Source organism: Cardiocondyla obscurior, linkage group LG15 (assembly GCF_019399895.1).
Source record: "Cardiocondyla obscurior isolate alpha-2009 linkage group LG15, Cobs3.1, whole genome shotgun sequence".
Lineage (NCBI taxonomy): Eukaryota > Metazoa > Arthropoda > Insecta > Hymenoptera > Formicidae > Cardiocondyla > Cardiocondyla obscurior.
In genome coordinates this window covers 5,239,209-5,262,206 of record NC_091878.1, presented here as the reverse complement: position 1 = coordinate 5,262,206, position 22,998 = coordinate 5,239,209, and the positions used below count along the sequence as shown (strand labels likewise).

General features: G+C 45.3%; 3 protein-coding genes across 7 annotated transcripts in view; 2 read left to right on the top strand and 1 right to left on the bottom strand.

Moving 5' to 3' along the window:
- Window positions 1-19,498, top strand: part of LOC139108336 (mitochondrial intermembrane space import and assembly protein 40-A) — a 30,531-nt gene extending 11,033 nt beyond the window's left edge. Inside the window, exons 1-3 of one of the 5 annotated variants that reach the window (XM_070666513.1) lie at window positions 17,531-17,716; window positions 18,039-18,234; window positions 18,314-18,903. In XM_070666513.1, the coding sequence (XP_070522614.1) occupies window positions 18,360-18,794 (435 nt within the window). In that variant the 5' untranslated portion in view covers window positions 17,531-17,716; window positions 18,039-18,234; window positions 18,314-18,359 and the 3' untranslated portion in view covers window positions 18,795-18,903. Of the gene's footprint in view, window positions 1-17,530; window positions 17,959-18,038; window positions 18,904-19,201 lie in introns of those variants that run through there. The other 4 variants (XM_070666515.1, XM_070666514.1, XM_070666517.1 and 1 more) reach the window with 4 other exon arrangements.
- LOC139108327 (centrosomal and chromosomal factor) lies at window positions 13,159-17,149 on the bottom strand. The gene has a single exon (XM_070666496.1). The coding sequence runs from the start codon at window positions 15,773-15,775 to the stop codon at window positions 14,135-14,137; it is 1,641 nt and encodes a 546-aa protein (XP_070522597.1). The 5' UTR covers window positions 15,776-17,149; the 3' UTR covers window positions 13,159-14,134.
- Window positions 19,499-19,795: 297 nt separating the features above from the next.
- Sima (HIF-1 transcription factor component sima) overlaps window positions 19,796-22,998 on the top strand; it is a 32,315-nt gene continuing 29,112 nt past the window's right edge. The window contains exon 1 of the mRNA XM_070666477.1: window positions 19,796-20,128. Within this exon, the coding sequence (XP_070522578.1) occupies window positions 20,085-20,128 (44 nt within the window). The 5' untranslated portion in view covers window positions 19,796-20,084. The remainder of the gene's footprint in view (window positions 20,129-22,998) is intronic.

Here is a 22,998-nt window from a genome sequence, read left to right as displayed (position 1 = left end):
CGTTACTCTTTCTGCGGGTAAAACATTGCAAGCGTAAATGTCTATTTATCTAAATTGCATCAGAGACTCGCGGTATTTCTTCAGTCACAGATTTTCAAGTTTTGTATAAAATTTAGAGTCCTCTCACCGACGTTTTTTTTCTTTTATGGAAGACTTATCACAAATTGTAGAGCCTGCGACATCTCGATAAATAAATTACATCGAAAATTTTCTTTAAAACAAAGTTTCACAAATTAAATAAAAGAATTTGCGTTTGCCTTTGTTCACCCGCTTGGTTTATCTTTACGAAACTTTTCGGATGTATATAATACGCGTGGGGCACAGCGACGAAAGGGTAAAACAAACGCGATAGGGTAAATCTATAAAATACACAAAGACTGAAATAAAATTCGCATGGAAAAACATTTTAGTCCCCCGAAATGAAAGAGTGGTGTCCCAGAGCGCATAAATTCCGCGCGTCGCGAACGATGAAACTTTGTGGCAGCGCCTCGCTGTAAAAAGATATAAAGTCGTATGTCTGCCGGCATAATCGCGCGTGACACGCACGTACGTACACGTACACGGACGTGGGGACGGCTTTTTCCGCCGGTCCGGACCCGAAAAAGCAAATCGCGCGATCCGGACTTTAAAGCCACGCGGGAATCCCGGAACCCGCAACAGTGGCTCTCTGTGTTCTTCACCCTGCCCCTGTGCTTTGCGTTCATAGGGAACCACATACGGAGCAAGAGAAAAGGAAGGAGTCTCTTCCACGCGCTTCTCTTTCTCTCCCTCACGCGAACAAGCTTATCTGGCCCAACAGACCGAGCGTGTCTTCTAGTTCTCTTCGGATTCCGGTGAACGATAAGGGAGAAGTAATCGCGTCCACCGGCGCAGCGGTCGGTTGAATCGATACTCTTGTCCCCGTTCGATCTATGCGCGCGGGCGCATTCGCGAGATCAGTTCCTCTCTTCGTACCCTCGCTCCGCTCGTTTCTAATATCTTCTCTCGTTAGGCATATACGGCGCTATTTCGCCGTCATCAGATACGCACTTCTGTTCGGCGAAACCGAGACGCGCCGCGAAAAAGGCAATCTAATCGGTCGAGCGGGAGCGATCTGTCGCGTCACATTCCATACGTGAATCCAGTAAGGAAAGAAACGACTTATGTTCACGGAAATGCTTAATGAAAACTAGACCACGTCGAGGTAACTTAACTTAGGCTCGTCGAGAGCTTAAACGTTTCAGATAAAAAAAAAAAAAAAAAAAAAAAAAACTGGCTCCACAGATGGAACATGAATAACAGTTGATAGTATTTTTTTTTATTTTCATAAAAAAGTGATGAAAGTCCTCTCGATCAGTTAGAAGCATCTGGAGTTAGACATTAACGAATCTTGACTTTACCTCAATTCGACGGTGTCCCAATCTCGCCGAACAATCGACCATTCTCGCCTTCACCAACGTGCTCTCACATTCTCGCTCTTAGACGATAGCATACTACAAGTATTTTAACGTACGTTACACGATATAGGCTTTCTCGTTCAGTCAGTAGTAAGGGCGCTAGCTCATACATGTACGAGGTGGCCCGGGCACAGGCGGCGGTCTAACAGCGCGGAGCGGACCCTCTTCTCTCCCGCGATTGTCCACGTCTTCACGATCTCCTCAGCATCCGGCGGCTTTGGTGATCTTTCGCCGCGCGAGATTCCGATCGCGGTGCATTGTAAAGTCGCACTCAGAAAAGAAAAGAAAAGAAAAAAAAAAGAAATGCCACCCCGCTTTGACCTGACCTCGCCCTCCTCTTCCGGGCCACTCCGTATGTACACACTATACATATACATATATGTTAATAATTTGAGGCAGTTTACGTCACTTCTTTTTAAGGCCGAGTTAACAGTAGTGAACTATAAAACGTATGTACGCGTGTACGTATGTGTGTGTCTGTACGCGTGTATGTGTTGAATTTGTATGCGCGCAACTATCGCTCGGCCATGTTCACAGCGTGCAGGCTGCTGACGGATGAAGGGAAGCGAAAGGATGAAGTTGTGAAGTGAAAGAAATGGAGAGGCAGAGGCAATAACGATCGTTCAGTGGGAAGCACGACGGCTTGAAAAAAAATTTTCGCGACTGATACGAAACGAGAGAGAATTCGCGTTTCCACCGGGGAATAGGCAGACGCATTTCAGGGTGTAACTTCGGCTTATTCCCCCTTCCTCTTTTGTTCCTCCGGTACTCACATCTTTCTCCACTTTTTGAAGAACTGCTATCGAGCGATCGCAGTAGAATAGCAACGATCGATCAGACGCTCTATGACACAAACTTCCGCAAGATTTTGCCAATTGAAAATCAGCATTGCGAGAAATTTAAAACTTTTTTCTTTATTTTTTTTTTTTACTAAAAAGTTTACTGTTGCACCGAAGTTTAAATAAAAGATTTGAGATTATCCTGTACGTTAAATGCCATTCGAAACGAGCTCTTCTGCAAGGAATTTTTATTTAAGAAACTAATTGTTCTGCGAGATATTAAAAAAAAAAAAAAAAAAAAAAAATAGCAAAACTTATCGTAGTCGCAATTATTCGTTATTTTCCAGTGTTCGAACTGCGTTGAAAAGACGCAACCATCTCCAAGGGAGATTTCTCGGGTTTTTATCTGACGCGCGTAGCGAAGCGGGCGAAACGCTGCGAATGATTTTCACGAGCTGAGAGCATCAGGGCGGAGGGAAACGCGTTAGTTTTTCCTACTTGGGTACTCGAGAGCCGGTACGGCTCCACTGATGTCGGCTTACGCCCAAGTATAGTCGCCGGATCTTTCGCATAGTCTGTCTCTACGGGGTGTCTCGATTACATAGCACCGTTGCTTAGGGAGAAGACTCTGATTTCTAGATAGAATTTCTTTGTCCCGCGCACCAGGTAGGCTGCAACTCGCTCTCTGCAACATCTTTATTTCACGATCGCGATTCGATTTCCACACAAATATTGCGGAGTTTTCAGGATTTCGGAGATTCTTTTTTAAACAAGACTGCTCAGTTTGAAAAAACATTTTTTTTCGTCGAGGAATCTCGTATGTAAAATCGTGCGCTCCACACATCTCTCGCGCATACGCGGCGGGCAATGGGAAGTGGGCTTCCGATTCCGTCCATGCGAAATAGAGCTCTCACGAAGGATTTCCATTCCTGCCGGATGGTGGATACGCGGTGCGAAGGGGATCGTTTAACGTTCTGCGATATAGAGGTATCTTTCTTCCTTCCCTTCTCTCTTTCTCGCTTTCCGCACGGCGGGCCGGCCGTTCGGGGTAATAATAATAAATGCGCGACCAGGGCCTGTGGAAGCGAAGGAACGGATATACGGGCCGTACCAGTATACAATATCTAAATGCGAGAGAGAAGTAATACCGGCGATAAAAGAGAACTACGGCGGTATCGCGCGCGGCGTGTAACGATCTCGGGACCCCGTTCGGACAAAGAGCCCGTGCGTGCCGCCGCGTACGGGGAGGTGTGTGCGTGCATACAGGGTGTCTCATTTTGTCACGTACGATAAGTTACTCTATTTGAAAAAAGGAAAAAAAAAACACAAAAAAAAAAGAAAAAGAGAAAGAGAAAATGACACAGTGGTGGTTCGGGTGTCCGAGATACGCTCTCCGCCATAAAGGGTACCATTATGTAGACGGCATTCCCTCTTCCAAGATCCCTCAATTGTTATCTGAAGTACCTTTCAATTTAAACAACGTAATTTTGACGATATTCGCAGCGTCGTCCTTAAAATAGGACACCCTTTATGCAACCCATATATGCGTAAGCTCTATGTATTAATATGTCGAGAACGTCCGTGTACGTGTGTGCATTTGAATGATAATGTATGAGCAAAATGCTTCACATACAAATGCGTATGTGCGAGAGCATGCTGGGCAGGAAGAGGAAACGAAAAAGAGAGAGAAACAGACATAGAGCGGACATTCGCGAATACGTAAAAAGGCCATTTCTTTCGCTTCACAGGGCTCTAGAAGAGGAGAGTAGACGTTACTCGTTCGACAATAAGACGGTACAGCTTTTTTGGCACATCGAGGTCCGTGTATACGTCTCGAGCACAAAAGAGGTATTTTGCCTCGGAGGCTATAGAATTCGGCGGACAGCTTCCCAACTTTTCTATCTCTCTCAATTCTCTTACTGCCTGACAATATCGACATTTTTCTGCCTTACGCGTTTTTTTTTCTTTTTATTTAGCCTTAATATCCTCGCAATAAATTACCCTAATGTTACTTCTATTTCGGTTGCCGCAAAATTCATTTCGAAACGCATAAATTCCTTTTCTCTTCTTTTTCTTTTTTTTTCTTTTTATTTTACTTTTTAAAGATTTACGATGGTTTCTTTGAATTGACCTTATACTAAACTTTAAAGTTGTAGATACGTTTTGGTTGTAAATCATAAAGAATGGAAAATGTTAAATGTTACAGGACAACCCTTTTCTAAAAATAAAAAAATTATTGAAGGAACAAATATATAACAAGCGTTTACTTCGGTTGGTTGTATTAAGAAAAATTTACGCAAGACTGCAAACGATGAATTTAATTAATGTTTTTAAAATCGAAGGTGTGAAAGCTATTTTAAAGTCGTTTTTTTTTTTTTTTTTCTTATTCTTTTTGTCAGGTTGCCTCAATTCTTTTCTGGTCCTTCATTTAAAACAGTGATTTGTGTAGAAAAATAATTTAGGAACGTTTATCGATACCTAACTTGGGAAGCGTGAAAAACTTGCGATTAAATCTCTAGTTCGGTCTCCTCTTTCCTTCTTATCTTCACTCAGCTGACATTCAACGGCAAGACGCCCCTCGTCCCTCTCGACAACAATGGTGCCTGCTCTCGTCTCGCATTCGTCAAGTTTCTCTTTCTTTCTCTCGGGGCTGCAACGGAGCGATCGGATTTTATGTGCACGCATCGCAGCTACCGCTCGCGAAAGAAAAAAAAAAATAGCGGAGAAACGGAAGAGAGAAAGAGCCGCCTTGCTGTCGTAAAGTACAGCGGTGTATCGCGAAATATAGAGGAGGCCAGCCACGAGCACGGCTCACATTAGTGAGTTTCGAAACCGCACAATTCGCAGTACCTAACGTGCCTAATTCATCTTCTTTCCCTTCTTCTTCCTCCTGATTCTTCTCCACCCGCCCACCCTCAGGCCCTCCGTGAGCGTCTCGGTCCGCGTCTGCCGCTGACTTTTTAAATGAAGTGTCAGGTAATGACTAAGATCCGTGTCCTCTTGACGTGGATTTATCGTTGAACGGCGACTGTCTCGTGAGCCCACGTCATACAGCTGGGAATTAGAGGTTTACGGATTCGGTCTTTAGAAACTTGAGAAACGGCATACCTAATCTCAAACCTAATAAAAGCTTCTAAGCACCTCGGGCTTGCCTCGAGATCGTTAGCGGGCATCTGCTATCGGACTGTAATTTCCGGCTACTGATTGGTGCCGATTGGGGCTTTCGAAACCGGATTTTCTGCCGTGTCGTGACGGAGACAATGCGTGCGTGCTCGGCTTTTTTTTTTTTTTTCCATCCCCAATCCGCGAAGTCCGGCGAACGTTGTTCGGAAGCCTTTCCAGAGGCCACAACAATGACTACGATAACGTTTCCGCGCACTCGCTCGCTCGTGACGCTTCTTAATTACCTAATGTCGTGACCAACGTTACATAACGACGAGCGACTGCCGAGGGTTTCAACGAGACACGATAATTCCCCCATCTTCTGCTACATCCCGCATCGGAGTATAAATATCTATCGGCCTGCGTTGAAATTTAACCCTAGCGGCACTCGGCAGTTGTGCCCCGGCCCCGAGCCGTGACGGGTAATAGTCTCGAAGGGGGGCTTCAAGAATTATGCGCATGTTCAAGTAATCTCAGATTTATTACGCTAACCAATCTAAAATACGATAATGCAAATTGTTAGTGAAATAAAAATGAATTGAATATATAATCTTTCAACTTTAAACTCTTGATGATTATTGAAAGTCACATTTTAGTGTCACACTACGATACGAGGTCGATAAAATGCGTGTAATTCAGATAAAACTGAAAAATTGGAAAGACTGGATAATCTCGTTATGTAATCTTTGTCATCGGATGGGCGAAAAATATTTTTTGGAAAAGATAACGACTGTCTTGTACACCCTGTATGTAACTTAGACTGCATCCTAAAGGGACAAGGGCTTTAATAATTTCGACGGCTATCGGCTGGTTGTGGCCACGTAAAAAAATCGCTTCACGACTTCCTCAAATATCGCCGATATCGAAAAATAGTGCGCTCGTAACGACCGGTTTCGGAAATTGCTCGGCGAATACATTTAGACGGTAATCACGAGTAAGTTTTCCGCGTAAAAGATCAAATTATTCTTGAAAAAAAAAAAAAATAAAGGGAGATTCTTACAATAATTTTAAAAAGAGAAGTAAAAATTGTGAATTGCAATGTCGCGGTTCCACGTTTGCGTTTCCCGACTATTTTCTATTTCGTAACCTTGATTGATTAATAACAGATTCGTTATCTAATGAGAAAAGAAAATCAATGCTAATTTAACGAAGACGTCGATTAAAGTCGATGTTTAAAAGCGGCTAATAAATGCCGATTAACGTTACATGATTAAGATATCGCCGTTCGTTTCGGAAGTATTAGCCACGATAGCACATCGCGCTTCGTTAGTTCTAAGCATTACGTTACGTGTATTATGTGTAATTACAAAATAGCTCCTTCCGTCATCTGCGAGCGCGAGCCGCACGAACGAGTACAGTCTGCCGGACACCCTGTATATATCCCGCCGGCTGCTTCCCTCACATCCCGTCAATAATTCGTGCGATAGATAAAACCGAGCTCGTTCCCCCGGAAATTCCGCGCCGCCGCCGAGGCAAATTTTTTTCTTCCGTGCAGCTTCGATGCGCGCTAAGGTAAAGGCGCCGATTCGAGGAGTCGACGAATTTCTGACTATCGCTGGAGAGTCCTTTCGCGTACACGTATAAATAAATTTATTCTACTCTCGAGACAAGACGCGGAGATGGAAACAAAATTACGAGGCTCTTATCTTCAGAAGGAGGCGAGATACCCTCAATCTTTGATCCCACGGATCCTTGGTTACGCGTACCTCGAAAGCCGCAAATCTTTGTGCCCCGTAGTTCCGCGAAGCCACAGATTTTCTTAAGTCTGCGTACGTGGGGTCTGGAAGGAAGCGTCAGATGTCGATGTCTGACCGCAGATATTAGAAGACCAGGCTGAAGGTACAGGAAACCGAAGATAAACTCTTTTCGCGACTGTCTCTCACCCGTGAAAAAAGTCTCGTAAACGACAAAAGCCCTATTCATTTTTCATACATTTTTAAATTATCCATACGCTAGAATATAACTGCTTTTCACAACGTTCGTTGCCTCAGCTTCAGAGATTTCTTTCTTTTCTTTTCCCAGATAATATTTCGGATGTCAATGTAAGAGAAGTACGAACTTAAAGTATAAATTTATATGTAAATTATAAAGTTATAAAGCACTTCATCAGGAGAGATACAAATAGTCGAGCATTTCGCAGTCCCTTGTTGGCAGCGCGCTAGGGTTAATTATCCGAGTTCTGAAATTATCCCTCTTCTCCCACGGGAAAGATATAATCCAAGGCTTAACCCTCGGCAAGACCGAGTCCTGATGTGTAACATGGCGAGCCGAGGATGATGAGAATCATTTGTTGTAGCTAGGAAATTCGGGAATATCGAGAATTACGAAAATGTCAGTTTCTCCGCGGATTTAGTTACGTGAAAATTCAAGTGGATGCTCTTGTCAATTCTTCGCGAAAAACCGATCAATCTCTCTGTCGTTTAGCGATAAGATCGATAATTGACACTCGAGAAGAAGCTGCAAGATTACAATCTTTCTTTCGTAGACGAACGCCTTTGGAAGGAAAGACAAAATTGTCGCGACGCAATTAACGACGAGAAACGACGATGACGCAAAAAAAAGAAAAAGGACATTTGCCCGAGATCGAGATCCCCATTCCGTTTAAAGCGGCAATTAAAAGCTCGTTACTCATGTCCGTCAATTAATTATTCGAAAAACCGGCCGAGCGTATCGACGCCGGAAAATCCACGTCAAACGTCAACGAAGAAGTAACCTTTGCAATTTAAACTCGATGGAAATAATGAAATCGTAATTTAAAAAATTGTCAACCAAAATTAATGAAAATGATTAATACTTAAAAATCTTGTTGTAAAGGCCGGCATTAAAATCAAATTGCAAAGCACAGCAAGCTATTCTCGTTGAGGTACCTTCATTTAAAGCAATCTGGAAAACAATCAATTTCTAGAAATCACTGCAAGAATGGATTCCACGAGGCATGCCACAAGCACAATTTCGTCTTTAGAGAGTTTCGTGACTGACGTACATAGGGGTTGACAGCGGGCGGTCTGATGACCGCTGTCCTTTCATTAAACCAGGTGATTCATCTTTTGACTCGTGAAGGCAGGAATGAAGCATTGAATTTGGCGTCCTTAACTTTTTTGTTCCAAATTACTTTTAAAGCAACAAAATAGATTCTAACAAAGTTATTGTTATTTATTCTTCGCTTAACAGATCTCCTAGGTGAAAATTTCCATGTTCTAAAATCCATCTACGTTCTGCAGCGACTGCTCGCTAAAAGACTTAACACACGACCGACAATTATCTTAACAGCAAGCATCAAACAACCCGCGTTGCGTTTCTTTTCTTATGCGTCGAACAAAGAAATTCACTGATCTACGAGACTAGCTTACCAGAGAAGTAATAGAATTTAGTTGACGTGGTCTAGACGTTCAAGTATACAAGGAGGCGCGCTATTTCGCTTTCGTAACCAATTCAGAAGAACGTTTGTATGAACGAAAATACATACGCTAGAGAGACGTGATAAAATGTGTCAAATAAATGCGCGAATCAGAGGTGTACTTTACGTTTCGTAAAGCTGCATCTTTTGTAAGTCCTATCTGTGGCTCACATTTTTAAGGCATTCGCCTGTAAACGTTATCATTGAGACAGTTAAGATAAGCATCAATCATTCAGCCAGCGGAGCACGTGAAATCGTAATACACGATCCGTATTTTTAGGATTTAAATTTTTTCACGACACCTTTTTTGAAATCTTTTATTTATACGAGCCCAAGCGCTACCGTTTCACGAGCATAGATAAATAATTTGCACTCTCTTATTTTGGGTGTACTCGGATAAATAAGAACGATAAGATTTTTTTTTTTTTTATATATGGATATGCCAGAATGATCATTCGATGACGTTAAGCTCGGAAAAAAAGGCCCGCGCAGGGTTTTAATTACGAGTTGGAAATTAACATCGAACCCCCGTATCTCGCATCTGTCGCTAAACGCACGGTACGAATATGAGCCTTTGAATCTGTAGAGGTCAGGTCTTGAGCTCCTGTTTCCTGCAGAGCCCGTCTGCCCCTCCCCATCTAGTGACGTAACCACCGACCGTGCATCCTCACGTGCACATGCACACGACGTTGCACCCTAACACGTATGCGCCATGTGAGCACGATTTTCTCGAAGCGAGAGCAATGGCAAGCTCGTTATGAGTAAAAACCTTACCAGTTGTACGAAATTAACGAACATAATACGAGCCGACGTTGATGAATTTGCTAAATTCTGGCACTCCGCTCCTTGCCCCCCCTTCCCCCTCCCCCGCAGTTTCGCAACCCTTGCCGCGTCCTTTTTTTTTATTATTTTTTTCGCAACTCGACGTCGCGTTGTGTCGCGGCCGCATACAGGAAATGGAAACTGCGACCGCGTACCGCGTCATAGTTATCCTAGTCATTCTATATATCTCTCCCTGCCCGTCCCCTTTTTTCCCCTCGCCGTCTCTCGTATTGCCGCGAGTCTTCTCTCTTTCTTTCTCTCCCGTGTTCTCGGTATGGCGTATCTCTAGAAACCCGAACGACGTCCGAGCCGGCTCGGGTTTCGTCTTTTTTGTCCTGGGTCCGCCCTTTTCAAAGCGTGCGCTCAAGGAGAAACGGACGTAGACAGGGGGACCGTATTTCGTTCGTTACACGGTAACGATCGATCAACGTGACCGCACGACCGCACTGAGCCGCACCGAGCGAGCCGCGGCAAGAGCGAGGAGAGTGCCGGGACCAACCCATCCCGGAGTAAAGAGACGTGGTCAAAGATCGGTTACCGAGGCTTTTCCTCCGAGTCTCCTCCTCTTTGAAAGCCCAATCGAATTTTCTAACTATTTTGAGGAAATATCTCGTTATCTTTCCCGAAAATAACAGACACCGATCTCGCAAACGCGATAGTATACTTGATAAGATACCGTCGTGTACGAATAACAGCTAGATTTGTATAAAATTCGGGCTTATTAACAGATGAAAGATTGTGATTAACGCCTCGCGAAAGATGCCCGAGTAGCGTGATTTTATTTTACGAAATGTCAAAGAAATGTAATATACGAGCGAGATTCAAACGCATTTAATTTTTTAAGTTAAAGCGTAACGTAATATGACGGTGCATTCGTATCGTTTAAGTAATAATCTATAATAGTTCTCGGGAAAACGTCGTTCGCCGCGGCACCTCGAGCGAAAAGCGCGGTTATTTAATCGCTTCGGGCATATATTTCAAAAAGTCATTAGCACTCGCGCGTTTCGTAGAAAGGGCCGTCGGATTTAACCGCGTCCGTAATTTCCCTCGTGCCGAGCCGGCCCTCGTCCGTGAAAAATGTGCACCGCGGTGAATCCCAAAAGAGGATCGACGGGGCATTTTGGCGAACACAAAGGCGGGGAATTCGCGATCGGTGGTGCCATATGGAGAGAAAAACGTGGGGGAGCAAAGCGCCGCGTGAGAAAACCACGAAAAATCGACGGCACTTTTCGAAGAGAGCAACGAGATTCTTATTGATTAAACGCACAGTTTTTATTTTTAATTGTTATTTTCCTAGGCTCGACGCGAGATCAATGCCCCGAAAAATAAAATAAAAAAAGAATAGTCAAAACGATCAATAAATTTGGAAGAAAAACGAAAGCTTCTGTACAAGATATGAGAGAAACGTATTCTGCAGTAACACCGATTTGTAATTAAAACTTTGCTCTCTTCGCCGATCTTTGTCACGTTAATTAACGCCAGTTCAAAAAGAATAAACCACCCTCGAAAGTTTATTTTTCGCTCACATTTAAGCCTATGTCTTTCTGCTTTCGTGAATACTTGAGGGATAAATTTAGTATTATCGGCCCGAGTTGAAATGTTATCGATACTGAAATTTCCACCAAAATGTTACTTCCGTTGCGGGCTCAAGAGTTCTGAGTTTTTGGCCATTGTTAACATTCGCATTGTTGACATTCCGCTGATGCTGGCCGATTTTTGCTGGCCGACCAGATTCGGTTCAAGAATACCGACCACGTCCTCTATCCTTCCAAAGGATACTGAATAATGGACGAGCGAACGAGGAGGGCGGAAGGGCAGAAAAGAGGGCTTCTCCCCTCGAGGGGGAGGGGAGGAGGAGGAGGAGACAACATCTCACGAGTTTTCGAGAGGGACCGACGGCAGAGTCCCGAAAACGTCGGGCGGAACATAGTGGATGCTAATGCGGCCCTAAGCAAACGGGAATTTCTTTTTTCTACCTGAAGTCGCGCTCGTTGCAGGTGGATGAAACGCACGCCTGACGTGTGTACGAGCGACGACCATTTTCAACTGTCCCTCCTCCCTCCTATCCGTCCGTCCCATTCCGTCATCCGTCAAGCTGCCACGTGTGTGTAATATGTACGTTCGCTTCGCGTACGCTGATATGTGTATGTGTACGCATAAGAGTCGCGGGCGCGAGAGGATATATGCGTATACGTGCACGCTTGTGTGTGCGCGCACGACGTGTGTTTATTCGGTACCCGTCCGTCCGGCCACCCGCTCACCGTCAACAACGAACACGGCACATACGATCGTTGTGTCGGCGACGGCGGTTATACAGGGTGTCCCGCGCGGCTTTAAAATTTCCTCGAACTGCACGACTGTCGTGTATTTGAAGGGACAAAGTGGAAGAAAAAAGGCAGCGCGGTGAAGAAAAAACAGTCTCACCCTCGTATCCTCAAGTCGTCTCTTTTTTTTTTTCTTTTCTTTCTCTCTACTTTTCAGGCGATTGAAGTTTTAGGGATGACTCTAGTGAAGTCGGGCTTTAGCAAATACACATTACGAAGCACATTTAATTTAATCTCAAGTAGAGGTTCGGAAAAAAGTTCGGAGGATTCCGATTTCACGGAATGTTACATTCGAAACTTAAAACCGGCCCGCGTCCAAAATTAACGTTTCGAAATAAATAACGCGACAAAATTCTCTCAAGGAAAAAGCCCGGAGGGTAAAACGATAAAGGATAAAAGGAAAAAAATCAGAGTTGGCATCTACTACGATTAATAGCTTATCAATGTCGCTTAAGTAACCGAATGCTTCCTTTAAAATCAACATAAACCGATACCGCGCAAGTAAACAAGGTGATACGAATTTTTTTTTCTCCGAGAACGGATGCTACCTACATTAAAGGTTCATTTTCTTTCTAGATAAGAGTCGTTAAATACAACGCGCGACAGATAAATGTAAAGCGTGATGTCTAGCGGGGCGTTTTTTTTTTTTCTTATATCTTTGGGACACCTTGTATGTACGCGCGGGGAGACAGATGTACCCGCCGACTATGCCGACTATGCGCGCTATAGACCCACCCGCATGCACTTTTAACGATCGAGATGATAAGTCGCGCGGAACAGAGCGAGAGAGCAAGTGCGGGCTCTCTCTCTTTCTCTTTTCGGATTAAGGTGGCTCCACATCGGGGCGAGCAACACCGCCTGGATCATAATCAGATATACAATCGCATGTCTCGTCGAAGGAAACGTCCGTATTTAGATCGTTGTAGTTATCGCGAATCCGCCTGCGAATTAGTCGTCTTCGCCTCATCCCGTTCGCGAGAAAAAAAAAACGAGCAGTTAGAAACAACTGAGAGATATCTACGGCGCGGAGTCTTCAGAATGTTTATTGTCGCTCAGCGCACAGTGTTCTCGACAGGCGAATGCCAAAAGAAAGAGCCGTAAAAATGACTGCTAAACGATGTTTTATGTATATATATATATATATATCGACGGAACTGTTTATCTACATCAAAGTCCGCGTTGAGATCCGTAGAATCGAAAAAGAGGGGCCAAAGGAAATTACTCGAGATTATCAACAACGTGCGAAAGGACTCGTTGTATGCTCAAGTCTTTAGCGTTCCTTCAAATTTAACCGCGGAGAGAGCTATCTCGTCGCAGCTGATTTTCAATTAGAAAAACCCGATTTTCTTTCTAACATTGTTGTTCGCATAAAGACGTCAGAGACGTTTTCCGAGCATAATGTATTACGTTTACGTGAATCTCTCTCTTTCCGTACTTATCCATACGAAATTGTAGTGCACATTACAAAGATATTTGCAAATAAAAGTCGAACGGTATCGTTCGTTCGCTACGATTAATATCAGTCGACTTTCTGCCACTGTACGATAAAAATCAGTACTTAAAAATAATCGGTACTGCAAGACAACTAAGTTTATCGCGCGATTATGAAGTATGGGTATCCTCAAACGTAACATCGAGGGGATGGGGGTTAAAAAAAAAAAAAAAGGGCAGGAAAACGGAACACAGCCACAATAAATCGCCTTTACAAACTACGCATCATTAAATGTAAATTACGCGTAAAATAATAATCTGTACATAATCTACACATAAAACGTTAGGAATGTTCAGCGTAAACAACAATTGACAGCTGGAAATTACATTTGATTTCGTTAAATCGAACTGCACTGCACGCACGATCGCTAAACAACAAGCATTTGCCGTTCGCAATGCTATTATGAATTACGCTTAACGAGGAAACGCGCGCATTAAAAAACCGCGAGAAAAATATTTTAAAAAATTTGATATAATTTCTCTTCTTAACTGACGCGAACAGCTGTCTGAAATTGTGTCTCGACCCGAGCTATTTCTTTCGTCAAGCTTCCCCGAGTCTCGTGAGCTTGACGAGGAACAAAGTAAGAATCGATAGCAAATTTGGAGATTAGCGCGAGTCAGGGCGCTCGTAATTAAATGCATTTTCGTTTAAAGTTGTAATAACTCGAGTACAATTCTTACCGTTGTTCACGCGTGAACGCCCAACGAACATCCGGCTGTCATCTAACTTTGAGGCAGGAGGGCATGATAACTCGGCGTCTCGTAAAAGCCGGCGGCGGTCTGGAGAGCGTGTAGGGAGGTCGCGTGATGCCTGTGTATCGTGCTCGCATATACGCTGGAGACGCCGGCCGCGGCAGAAACGCCATTGGAAGCACCGAAGATGGATGACGAGGAGGAGGAGGAGGACGATGAGGAAGAGGAAGCCTGCTGACCGATATGCGAAGCCGTTCGCGACGGCAACGGTCGCCTGTAGGGATGATGGCCGACCGCCGAGACCGCCGATATGCCGGCGCGATGATGGCTGCCCGAGTTAGAGCTCGTGGCCGCAATATTGCTGTATGCTTGTTGATAAGTCTGTCGTAAAATGCCGGAGATTGACGCCGACGTCGGAGACGTAACCGACGAAGAGGAGGAACTTCGGTCGCTTTGGTGAGGTTGATGATGAAGCTGATGAGTGGGACGATGCTGCTGCTGCTGTTGCTTTTGTTGTTGAGGCTGTTGGCGATGCTGATGATTGTGGGCGCGCATGGCGCGGAAGTAATGCTGATAAATACCTGATATGACTGCCTTTTCGTCAGCAGAAATAAGGTCACTGCTACCGGAAGCCGTTGGAGTCACGGGTCGTTGTTGAGCTTGTTGCTGAGTATGAGACTGATGCTGCTGCTGCTGCTGCTGCTGATGATGAGCATGAGGGTGACTTCTGTGATGATGATGGTGATGATGGTGATGATTCGACGGTTGCTGTTGTTGCTGCTGAGACAACGTGGCCGCAACATTGAGCGCTGCACGGTACGAGGCAGCCATGGTAACGGCGGATATCTGGCCGCTCGTGGATATCAGACTGGTGCCGGAGTCTGCGGCAGCTACCACCGCTGCAGTAACCGAGGACGATGTAATAGAAGTCGTCGGCGACACGACGGAGGTAGATACGACATTGGAAGTTACGACGATGTTATTCGACAGAGGTACAACCGTCGTAGTCGTCGAGGAAGTCGGCGCAACTGTGACCGTCACGGCAGCGACAGCGGCAGATGCGGATACAGATGCGGATGCGGACGCCGTCGCGGCGCTCCTGCGGCCGTTCCTGCGAGAGGTGGACATGGGCATCGTCGTCGGCGCTGCCGGGGGTGGCAAATTATTGACGAAGGGGCTCCTCCTCTCGCGCTCCGCGCGTCGATAATAACACGGATGGATCATTAGGAGGGGCTCGCCGCCGCCGGGCGGCGGTTTTGCCTGGCTCGGGAGCTCGTACTCGACGCTGCAGTCCACGTGGAGCGGCTGCGAGTAGTCCTTATATTCCTGCACCTTGTAGTTGTTGATCGCTACGGCAGCGGCCGCGGGGACCGCGGGGCTCGTCGTCACCGTGCTCCCGTTGACGGGGTTTACGGCGTTGGGAGCGTTCACCGACGTCGACGAGTTGCTGGAAGCGGAAGCGGAAGCGGCGGCTGCGACGGCAGCGTCGTCGAGGCCAGTAGATGTTGCCGGCAGGACCGTTTGTCCCCCACCGACGGACGACGGGACAACTCCGTTAGCGTGATGATGGTGATGATGATGATGATGGTGATGATGATGATGGTGGTGTCCATGTGCATGGTGAATGGCGGCACCTACCACCACTTCCTTTTCGTAGCAGGCGGCGGCCATGTTGTAGGGTGCCTCCTCCTCCTCCTATCCGGGTTTCCGCCGGCGCGCCGTCGTCGCTTCTCGCACGCCCGACGTAGACGACCCCCGGTGTCGAACGCTAGGCCTTCATCGCGCGGCACTCTCGCGATTATTTTCGCTGACGACGATGATCCTCCGCTGCCGCTCGTCGTCTTGAATAGCGTCTTGGTGCCGCTGCCCCCTTTCCTCTCGTCGGCAGAACACGCCGCGAGACCGCGAGGAGGAAGCCGGCTGAGGTCGGCGGCCGCGACTACCTCGAGATACGCGCCAACTGTTTCCTCTGTGCCGTTGAAACTGACGATAGCGACGATAACGATGAACGGAGACGAATACGCCAGGGTGGTCAGTGACGAGCACGGCGATACTCCTCGACTGAACTCGCACACTCTCGGGCGAGCCGGAATAGAAGAAAACTAAGGCTCATCGCTGCGGGCAGCCTTACCCAAGGGTTGGACCAAAAGGATATATCCAACACCAAGGAAAAGCTCTCCCGTGAGAAGCAGCGCGCGCGCGACGAGCGTATTATATTATCGCATCGCTTTCTATTTTTCCTTTTACTTCAAACAAAAAGCTCGTTCTAGGGTGCCAATTACGTACGGGGCCTCTGTTACTCCCCGGCGTTGTTTAATGCCTGCTCGTTCAGGACGGCCGGTCTTCTCTCGTCGCTGCTCGCTGTCAGGAGTGTCAGGACCACCCGTTCTACGGTCCTCTTCCTTTCTTTCTTTCCTTTCTTCCTTCTTTTCTTCCCTCTTCTCTCTCTCTCTCTCTCTCTCTTTCTCTCTCTCTCTCTGTCTTCGTCCACCCAATTGACCGGCGCGTCTTCCTCGTCCTTTCTCCTCTCTGGACACCTTTCACGCGTGCTTCACTTCACTGTAACGAGTCGCCCGAGGGCTCCGGTCGCACAGCCCGATCGCCGCGTGTCGGTTTCTCGCGAGGTGCACCCGTGGGAACCCCGTCGCGAAGGGAAGACGCTCGAGGATCGTCGGGGTGTCGTCGGGCCCGTGCCGACGTCCGACTGACTGACTGGGCGTAGTAGCGCGTTTGGATCGCTCGGCCGCATCCGTGTGTTATATGCGCCGCCGCCGTCTATATCGCGCGACGCATGGGGTTCCGCCTCCTCCCGGCTTCGCCCTTTCCCCTGGTTCCCCTCCCCTGCACCTTTCGCGGACGAAAAATCACGGCGCCGACGGCTCCTCTACCCCCGCGGACACGGTCTGTCTTTCGTTCGCGTAGGGACAACGATACGGACGCGTCCCACACCCCCGCGACGTACACACGGCCTGCGTGCGTGTGTGCAATATAATGTATCTATCGGACGTGTGTGAGAGGGTATGTATGTGTGTGAGCGCACGGGGCGCACGCAGGTTAATGAAAACGCAGCCCGATCCTCGCGCACTAAAAGTCGAGCTGCGACTGAGAGCCGAACCGAGTTCCTAGGGGACGTCCGATGGGGTCCCCTCCATCCTTACTTCGCCGCCGTTCATGCGCAGTCGATCGTAGAACAGCGGGCTAATACCGAGGTTTTGCGCTCCGAAACCGACGGATGGACAATGTCTAAAGAATCCCGTAATTAACTATCGTGCTTTAAAAAATTCTCGGATTAACTTACGTTTATTGTAAACGCGAAGTTTTAGGAAGTGATTAAAAACCTATTGTGGCAATGACATTACATTTTGCGCGGTCGGAACGAAATAATATCTGACATGAAAAATAAGGAAGAAAAAAAAAAAAAAGAGAATAGAATAATACAATAACTGTGCGTAAGTTTAGAAGAGGTAGGCTTCCGTGTGTATGGCAGTACTGTACCGCAGATTCGACGAGTTCACTTCACTCAGTCTCAGCGCTGCAATCTGCAGACACGTGAACGACGTGCGACGAGACGGGTGAGACGCATAAAAAAGACGCCGTGCATGTGTATCGCGTGTAAGTACTACCTGTCCAAGTTTCAACGATGTCTACCGCTTAGTACGCGAGATCGATATGAGCGGCGAGCCGGTGCTTCATCGTAAGATGTATTACTTAGACGTTTCCCTGTTAGTACATTCACTATTTCGTCATGTATACGCGACCGCAACTAATTTGCAGAAACTAACCTATACGCGCGACTTTCTTGGACTTAAGTTTTATCGTCGAGCTAACGCGATGATTTTCTACGTCTAAAAACTGTAAAACTTTGCGAGACTCATACATTTAAAAAATATTTAATTATGTGTTTACGATAGTAAATCGAATGTTTTATTTTTAGAGAAATTCCATCTGATCTCGATTCTACGATATCTCCTGTATCTCTCAAGAAGAACATCTTGGAAGCTGTCCAATCATTATTTGGAGAAGAGGGAGCTAAGAGTCCTGTAGACATTCTAAAGTTTGACCCAGCGAGAAAAAGATTTATTCTGCGCTGTTTGTCTAACAACTACGTGCGACTGCGAGCAAGTCTGACTGTATGTACGGCGTATGAAGGAAAGACTTGCATATATACGGTTCACCGAGCATCTCCAAACTTATTATCCTTTACTGTAGACAGTAGAGCGTACCAACACGGTGAGGTTTCTCAAGAATCTTTACCATGCCGTTAATACGTAAAGAGGGAAAGGATACCATTATTTTTGCATCTAAAGAGGATCATGCAGTGCCTAGCAAAATCAATTTACCTGAACCAGAACCCAGTCCTGGACTATTGTTGCCGAACGGCGAGATCAATTGGAACTGTCCATGTCTCGGTGGTATGGCGACTGGACCATGTGGTTTAGAATTCCGTGAGGCCTTTTCCTGTTTCCATTACTCGACTGCAGATCCAAAAGGCTCGGATTGCCGTAAAGCATTCGAGACGATGCAGAGTTGCATGTCACAATACCCGGCGCTGTACGAAAGCAAGGGTATGTCGACAGACGATCTGGAAGAGGAGGACCTCAGAGAACACGAAGAAGAGAAGCAACCGTCACCCGGGAGCAGCGATGACAAGAGAAAGGCTGTAATTGCTAGTCCGAAAGCGGCAGATTAGCGGTAGTTGCCTGTCTTTTGTCCATCTTAATTATTGTAGCAAATTAATACTTAAATAAATTAATTTTACCTGTTGCACTGCATAGTTGAAAATAAATTTTTAAAAAGAATATTTTTAATCAAAGTATCAAATTTATTTACGAACAGGCGGAATCACGAGTGAAAATAATTCTCTTGGTAAAACTTGTGTATTTGGTAGAATTAATTTATATTTTATTATTAACATTTCATTGCAAATACAAGTTGCAACAAGTCAATAAGTTTTAAAGAAAAAAGAAAAACCAGTTTCTTTTATTTTTATATTATAGCTTTCACTAGCAATATGTTTTTGTTTTTCTTTTCTAAAAATATCAATACACGTATATGTGTAAACAGTGTTTACAACGATCCTTTTTTACGAATTTTCAGGTGAGTACACTCTAAAAATATTGGACAATAGAAGAATAACGAAAAAGCAAGATAAATAACAATACGGTATTAAGTCTAGATTAATCAAGATTGAGTTTTCGTTTCACAAACTTTTACTTTCAAATCTTTCGCCAGAACTAAACCCAACACTTTCCAAAAACGAGCCCTACCTGTATATCAAATCAAACGGAAAGTGAAACACGAAACTGCTAAACCAGATCGAAACGTATACAAATTTAATACATTAATTTTTTTCCGTTTGAATGCTCGCGTACATTCTGGGTCGCTCGCTAGTTACAGAGAGTGTGGGTAGGTGGCGGGTCCTGACCGTATTACGTCGTACGTTCTTCCACCCCGCGTGGCCCTCGTCACTCTGTTCGCAACTCTCGCGTGTATGTTACGTGTGATCGGGTGTGCGTATCGTCGGGCGCGACGCGGTACGACAATCGACAACTGCATCGTTCGTTAATAATCGTTCGTGTTGTCCGCGCCGTTGTTGTTGTTATTGGTGAACGCCATGGGCCTGCATGCTCGTTGAAACGGCGCGACGCGACGTGACGCGACGACGCTTCCACGACGCGGCGTAACGTCGAGCAGTGACACGCGTCTTGCGACTCGCGTGCGTGCATCGATCACGAATACCGACGGAGCGACAAAGACAATTGAATAGACACGACGAGCGAGCAAAGTGCAGGCGAGCGAAGTTTTTCATCAAGTCGGCTTGTACAAGATCAGAGCTTGTCACGCTGCGTAAGCGCGCGCGCGCGCACGCTTTCCGGATACGTTCCTTGGCAGTGACCGAGAGTGTCCCGGTTCCCGTGCACTTAGTGATACCTAGTGGAGAAGCCCGTCGCCTCGTCGCCCTTCGTAACGTCGTCTCGTCATGGACAGCTACAAGAAGGAGAGGAAGTACAAGGAGAAAAGGAGGTGAGTCGTTTGCGCGCGCGTGCACGAATGAAACAGTATAGAGAGAATGAGAGAGCGAGAAAGAAAGTATACATGGAAGTCGCGTCTTTATTTTCTGAACGGCCGTATGGAGCAAAGTGACGCAAATTGTCGATCGCGATTATCGTTTGCATGCTCTACGAACTCTAAACGCGAGTCTTGTAGCTCGCTTGCACGAATTTAGTTTAATAGATTTGAGAGAAATGTTGAAAGAGAAAGAGAGGTAGATAAAGAAGTTAATGAAACAAAAGTGTGCGTAACACGTATGTGTGTTTGATGAAATCGCTTTGCTTCTTTCGTGTGTGGAGACATCGCTGTCTCTTTCTTCGATTGCGGCGTTTTATCTCGCTCGCGCTTTTACGCGGCTTCTTGTCGCCGTCTTTTTCTAACGCCACGTGATCCCGCCGTTTGTCTCTGTCGCTCTCGCAGACTCTTTATCGCGAGCCATCGCTTTCTCGTTTTCCTCTTATTCTGCTCCTTTAAAACTCTCAAATCAAACGAAAGAAATTCTAAACAAGTGTCAATAAGATGCTCCGACACGCGCCGTCTGTATATACGTATATATATATTTTTTTTTTATTATCCAATCCTTGTTGTTTTGATTGGTATTTAAGTTATTTACGATGTGCCGCACAGTTGCTCCAGTTTCACATTACCCTTCGCGTTATTGCAACACTTGTTTACGTACAAGGCATTTAATTTGTACTTAAACTTAAAATATATATCCTATTCAATATAACTTAAAATTCGTAAACTCGCTTTTGACAAGTTTATATTTTTTTATATTTATATTTAGAAAAATAGCCTAGTTCGGAAGCCCTCATTTTTTTTTTCTTTTTTTTTTTTTTCTTTTCTTTTTTGTGGTATGACAAGCCCATGAAGTATACGCACGAACGGTTGTGTGTTCTTTGAAACGCTCACGAACTTTGTCAACGACGGCGATCTTTTTAGAAACAGGCAGGTTCGATTTCTCTTTTTCCTAAATTGCATTATACAATCGTCCGTGGCCCCGACAGAGTTAATATTTCGATCTATCGTTACGCGGTATCGCGAAAATGTCCCTGTATTGGTTGTATCGGCAGAAGTACATCCCGCACTTTTTGTTCCCTTATTCACAACGTCGGCAATAGAAATTTTATCCATTTGCGTCACCACCAGTCGAACGCGCTCAATTTTTATCGAAGAGCAAACAGCCGAGCGTGGGCTGCCGCTATTATAATTGATTTCGATCAATTGTTTAAGTAGACAGATAAAAGCTCGTAGTTATTCCCCATGAATCAGAATTTATTGATTTTGTCAGGCCAGTTTAACGTAGGCTGTAACGAGCTACGAAGTCGATGTAATGCGAGCACAGAAGCGTTTAACGACACGATCAATTTGAGATTGAACTTTTAAAGAACCGCGCCGCATTTAATTGGGAATAAAGCCATTTTGTTTTACGCGAAGTCACAGTGCTTGAAAATAATTTGACATTTATGTTTTCGATAAGCCTAATAACTTTGTATTTTTACCGGTATCGTTTTTTAAATAATTCATTTATAATTTATTTGCCGAAAGAATTGCAAATTTTTCTTAATGCCTGCAAGCGCTTATCTCTTCGGCGTTAGATTTCTTTTGAAAAATGATTACCAAAGTAGAGTCAGGAAATAAAAACTTGAACTGCGTCAACACTAATTTCAACGTCTAATTCCCGTAGAATTAAAAGCGATGTTTTTGTCCTCAGTCTCCGTTCTATTTCGTAAGAACGAAAGACCAAAATATGTCTACGACTGCACTGCCGTTAATCCGACGTACAAAGTCCAGATTCTAACACCGATCGCAATCGGTGTTTGTCTATTTCTCGTTCATGCTCGATGTTTCTTATCGCGTGTTAAAATTAGAATTCGGAGCCCCTTAATTGGTTCACATGTCGAGACACCGGATTTGGGATCAATTAAACACCGGTCCCCAGTTCTTCTCGGCCGCAAGAGAATATTATTTTGCGTTTTTTTTTTATTTTTTTTATTTCGAATGGGACCGGATATAAATAAAGGGATTCGCGCTTTATGACTTAACGAGACGTTTTTCGAGACGAGCGGCCCATGGGGAGAGCTCTTTTCAGCAACGAAGGTCTTCCCTCTCTTCCGAACCGTGCGGATCTCTCGCGTGACGCGCGCTAAAATAACCTGCTCGGAAACCACGAAATTACGAGGAAATCATTAGTGTCATAGTGGGGTCATGTGATAGTCATCGGTAGACCGTAACGAAGCGAGATCGGCGAAAACAACATTCGGCACGTATCACGCGTGCACGATAGCGTCTGTGGGCGGTGGAAAATACTTGGTTTATGCTGGGTTATCGCCGAATACGAAAGTAGAACGACGACGCGATTATTGCTCATCCCTTTCATACCGACTTTCCGTCACGTAGCCCGTAAAATTGGACGAGAAGCGGTCCATTCGGCATTTCATTATCGTAGCACTAAAATAGCAATGTCTATTCAGATTAGTAGCCGGGAAGTTCAATATTGAAAATAGAAAGACGTAATCGGCGACGTAACGCGTTCTCTATTAATCCAGCCACAATACCAGCAAAAAGCTACTGCACGTCTCGCCGAGTGATCGATAGAGATTGGCCGAGGGGATGGCCAAGGGAAATAAAGATTAATATGTCAATTAAAGTGTCTCCCGTGAGTTATTTCTCTGTATAAGCGATGATAAGCGAGGGGAGTTCTCTTCACTCCAGCCTCGGGCGCTCTCATCTACAGGGTGTCTCTCTTCAATTTTTAAAAGCCAGGCTCCGTCGATTTTTTTTTCTTTCGTAGAGATAATTATTAATAATAATCGATATCGGAGCAGTTAGATTTCCGTGTG

Bases quoted from the DNA above. Each gene is read 5' to 3' on its own strand.
- LOC139108327 (XM_070666496.1), bottom strand. From the start codon at position 15,775: ATGGCCGCCGCCTGCTACGAAAAGGAAGTGGTGGTAGGTGCCGCCATT.